Here is a 5,000-nt window from a genome sequence, read left to right as displayed (position 1 = left end):
AGGAAGAGCATCAGGTTTGCGTGGGGCGAAAATAAAATAGAAGGTAGAGAAATGGAAACAGCTTATAGGAAGGTGGAGGAGAGAGATGGTAGATGAAGATAAGGAAGAGAAGAGGAAACTTTTTGTGGTGAGGTGAACTGTAGAGGAAGTGGAGGAGTGAATGGGGGAATACTTGATGGGTGAGGTGGATAAGAAGGGTTAGATAGGATGAAGAGCCCAGTGAAGTGACAGAGGTGGAGGGCAGAGCGTGATTGTGTGTAGAGAAAGAGGATTAAAAGGTAGACAAAAGAGATTAAAGAGGGAAGGAAGAGGAAACAGGAGAAGTGAGAAGACACAGGCCAAATACAGAAAAAAAAGGGAGAAAAGAAGGAGAGAAAGGGAAGGAGTAGGAAGCAAGGTAGGAGGAGGAAGCAGGAAAAGCGAGGAAACACAGGCCAAATACAGAAAAAAGAGAAAAGAAGGAAGGAAAGGGATGGAGTAGGAAGCAGGAAAGGAGTAATAAAGAACATAACAGAAGAAATACCCAAAAATGTCTAAGGAACAGAGGAAAAGGTTAGATTAGATTAGGTTAGAGAAAAAATGAGAAATGAAGGTACTTGGAAAAAAAAATAAGAGCTATGAATAAAAAAAGAAAATATCAGATGAGAAAAGAAGAGAAGAAAGAAAATGCCCTATGAATGAGGAGAAAGAGATAACAAAGGAAGAGGAAAGGGATAAGAGAGGGAAGTTAGAAGGACGTATGAAAGGGGAGATAAAATTGCTGGGAAGACTTATATAGAAAAGACGAAATGAAAGCAGCTCTCTCTCTCTCTCTCTCTCTCTCTCTCTCTCTCTCTCTCTCTCTCTCTCTCTCTCTCTCTCTCTCTCTCTCTCTCTCTCTCTCTCTCTCTCTCTCTCTCTCTCGTGATCATGTGCAGCTTAGGAGTCTCGCTAAGTGTTTGCCATCCTGTGAGAGGCTGCACGAGGGTGAGTGGGTGAGAGGGAGTGAGAGGGAGGGAGAGTGAGATGGAAAGAGGACGAGAAGAGAGGGAAGAAAGGTGATAAACGTACAAAGAGGATGAAAGGAACGATAAAAGAGGATCAGTTACCAGAGAGAAAGAGAGAGAGAGAGAGAGAGAGAGAGAGAGAGAGAGAGAGAGAGAGAGAGAGAGAGAGAGAGAGATACTTGAGTACCTGAGTGAAGCAAAGGAAATATATCGAGTCATTAATTGAAGAAAGGAAGAAAGAAAGAAAGAAAGAAAGGATAGAGGGAAACTGAGAGAGAGAGAGAGAGAGAGAGAGAGAGAGAGAGAGAGAGAGAGAGAATTGACTGACTAATTGCTTGACAGATGGCGTCTGGCTGGTACTGTGGATACTTGCGTAGCTGCTATTCTTTCGTTATAAGTTCGGACCCATTGTAAGTTTTTTTTTTTTTTTTTTTTTTTTGCTTTTGCTAGATGCGTGTTTTGCGGTCTGAGGTGTCTTCAAGCGCACGGGTTCGGATCCTGTCCACGGTCCGAGTGTAGGTTGGGCTTCCTCACTCGGGGCAACGGTTTCCTAGCAGGTGGGCTTTGAGATAGGAGGTACACCAAAAAGTATCCCCTTTAGTCCTTAAATTCCCGTGAAAAGCCCACATGATATAAGAAAAGATGTTATTTATCCTGTGAGGAAGATATGGAGAGGTTGCGAGTCTGTCAACGGTGCTTCCTACTCACATAGCCATATCGTGGAATAGCTTAAACCTGTATTCTTAAGCGTTTTGCTCTCACAACGACCATTTTCTATGGCCTCAGATATGATAGATCGGATTTTCCAGTGTCGCTTTTGTTAATCATATAGGAATCTCTTCAATCTATCACTGGAACCATAGGTAAAAAGATGAATATTAGAAAAAAAAGGCCCACTTGAATTGTACTCTCCAGAAAAGAATCAAAAGAATAAGAAAAAAAATTAGCCTGTGTAACTTTAACAAGTAGAAGTTTTTTTCTAATGTAGCGGAGGTAAAGCGCAGACGTGTTCCAGAATTATAGCCGTCTGTCTCACGTGAGGGAGGGAAGAGGACCCCTGAGCTACTTATAATGCATGTGACGAGTAGCACGTCTTCACACCTTCCCTTCGCTCCTTGGACCATATTCTGAGACACTTCTGCGCCGTATCCCCACTACTTTGAGAAGGTTCTAGTTGAGGTTGCACCAGTCTTTGAGAGTGTTTATAGAATTCTAGGGACAGATAAACAAGATTTCTACATCATTAACAGGAAATATACCCATAAGAGCCCGGCTAGTTATCCCTTTGCTCCTTGAAAATAGTCGTTGAGAGAGAGAGAGAGAGAGAGAGAGAGAGAGAGAGAGCAAAGCGTTTCTCAGTATGTCCTATCACTCACTAACGACCTCTGACTTTGATTTTAGTTACCTCAAGAACAGAATCACACAGCATCGTTGAGGAAAAAACAAACAGGTGCTGAGGCAGGAGCTACAAAGGGCGCCACGAGGACAAAAGGGGATAAAGTAGTGTTTGTAAAGGACAGCCGCGTTGGAGAGCAGGGTACGTAGGATAGCAGGGAGTTATCTCAAAATAGGACGCACTCGCAGCGGAGAAGATGAAGTGAGAGTGGATGTGAGAGGGAACGAAAGGATTAAAGCGAAAAAGGAAAGGATTTGGTGGGTTTTATGTAAAAAGTGAGAAAGGGAAGGTGTGACAATTTTTAGAAGAGACGAAGAGAAGGAAGGACAAGTTTGAAAAGGAAAGAGAGAAGTGACAGGTATCAGAAAGCAAATTAAGAAGAGGGGAGAAGGAATGATAAATTGTACAAGGAAAGGACAGAAGGAGAAGGAAAGATAGAGTTAGAAATGAAAGAATGACGAAGTATAGAGAGAAAGGAGAGAAGGAACAACAAAAATTTAGAAAGGAGGAATGACAGGAATAGCAGATTTTTGAGGGAAAAGGAAAGGAGACAAAATTCAAAACAACACTAGGTGGCAGAGAGGAAAGGAAACAAATCTAAAAAAAAAAAGAACTAAGAGACAGGAACACGTGACCATTTTTTATAGAGTTGATCAGAGACATGACAGCGTTTAGAAGGGTGGAAAGGAGGGAAGAAGTGGCTGTATCTAAAAGGGACAGGGGAAAACAGGGAGTGGAAACGCTAAAAGGGAAAAAGAAGAAAATATATATAGATAGTCGCAAGTCTTTGTACTGAACAGACTTGCTGAGAGAAAGTAAAGAAATGAAAGAAGGTGAAAAATGAAAAAAAACAGTGCGAAAAATAAAACATAGTGTAATAAAACAAGCAGGAAGTAAGAAAGAGGGGAGAGAACAATAAACCAGTGAGGATTAGAAGAAGTGGGAGTAAACCAGAAAAAGATAAGAGAAGTGATAAACCAACAGAGAGAGAGAGAGAGAGAGAGAGAGAGAAAGAGAGAGAGAGAGAGAGAGAGAGAGAGAGAGAGAGAGAGACGAGACGAGACGAGACGAGACGAAACGAAACGAAACGAAACAAGACGAGAAACAAGAAAAATGGATCAAACAAACAAGACAGCGAGGAAGATAAATAGAAAAACAAAACAAAACAGGAATAATAAATCAGAAAAAATCAAAGAAGTAATAAATAAAAACACAAGTGATAAACCCCAAAAAAGAGAGATGAAAGTTGTGAACCAAGCAAAAGTAGAACAAGACCAAGATTCAAGTGAGAGGATCCAGAAATCAATATACCACGCTGTGACAAACCCAATGGAAAGTTACCTGAGGGAGCGCAACTCACCTGGAATGCAAACACAGCTTGTCAAGGGCGGGGGCGTGAGGGAAGGGGTGGGCGTGATGGAACCCCTCGCTGTGGGCGTTGTCTGACCACATGGCGCCTTTCTCTGTGGGGGGAGATAGAGAGACGCATTAGGAAAAGTGCGGGAAACAATTTTTTTTAAATTTTTTTTATACCATGTGGACTTTTCACGGGAATTTATGGGCTAAAGGGGATACATTTTGTGGTACCTCCTATCTGAAAGCCCACCCGCTAGGAAACCGTTGCCCCGAGTGAGGAAGCCCAACCTACACTCGGACCGTGGACAGGATTCGAACCCGTGCGCTTGGAGATCCTTCGGACCCCAAAGCACGCATGGTTCCACTGTAGATAAACTAGAGGCTGCTGATTTAACCTCTTCAGTACTGGGACGCATTTTTACCACTCGTTTTGTGTACCATTAGAGCATTTTATTGACGTTAGGAAGGGTCTATAAAGGTCAGGAAGCTAATGGCCACAGACTTCAATATTTCAATCGCCACATAAGTTTCTGAAGCTGTATAAAATCACCAAATAGTTTAGTTACCAGAATGAATATAAAAACATATCATAGTACTGAAGGGGTTAAGGGTGGAAAAATTGTGACTGACTGATTGATTGAGTGAGTTAGTGAGTAAGTGAAGGTGAGAGGGAGTGTCAGTCAGCTAGTGAATGAGTGAGTGAGTGACTAAATGAATGAGTGAGTGAGTGAATAAGTGAGAGAATAAACTAATGAGTGGGTGAGTGATAAAATGAGAGAGAGAGAGAGAGAGAGAGAGAGAGAGAGAGAGAGAGAGAGAGAGAGAAACCATAAAACAGAATACAAAAAATAAAAGAAAATGACTAACTTAATGACCTGACTGAGTTATAACTGCAAAGGAGAAGGACAATTATGACAGAAATAAATTAGGAGAAAATACATAGAAAGAAAAATAGCAGAGAGAAAACGAGTCTTTAACGAAATGGAAATAAGGAGATAATGCAAAAGAATAAAGGAACGAACAAGGAAATAAAAAGGAAACGCAAAATTGCTGATAAACATTGGGGAGGAAAAGCACAATTAGAAATGAAGGAGATAAAGATGAATTAGTAAGGAAGGGGAATACTGATAAGGAAAAGAGGATGTATTTGAAAGGAGATTAAAAGATGATAAAAAAAAAAAGAGAGAGAAGGGAAGAGAAGATGATTATAATAAAAAAGAAAAAAAAAGAGATGACAGAAGATACAGCAGAAAATACAAAGC

General features: G+C 41.0%; 1 protein-coding gene across 3 annotated transcripts in view; it reads right to left on the bottom strand.

Moving 5' to 3' along the window:
* The window catches only part of LOC123505788, a 144,457-nt gene that overhangs the window by 7,441 nt on the left and 132,016 nt on the right, over positions 1-5,000 (bottom strand). For all 3 annotated transcript variants that reach the window (XM_045257478.1, XM_045257479.1, XM_045257480.1), the window contains exon 3: positions 3,743-3,845. In XM_045257478.1, coding sequence (XP_045113413.1) covers positions 3,743-3,834 — 92 coding nt within the window. In that variant the 5' untranslated portion in view covers positions 3,835-3,845. The remainder of the gene's footprint in view (positions 1-3,742; positions 3,846-5,000) is intronic.

The sequence above is a fragment of the Portunus trituberculatus genome, chromosome 18, assembly GCF_017591435.1.
Source record: "Portunus trituberculatus isolate SZX2019 chromosome 18, ASM1759143v1, whole genome shotgun sequence".
In the NCBI taxonomy this organism is placed as follows: domain Eukaryota; kingdom Metazoa; phylum Arthropoda; class Malacostraca; order Decapoda; family Portunidae; genus Portunus; species Portunus trituberculatus.
This window is presented reverse-complemented; position numbering and strand designations above follow the sequence as displayed.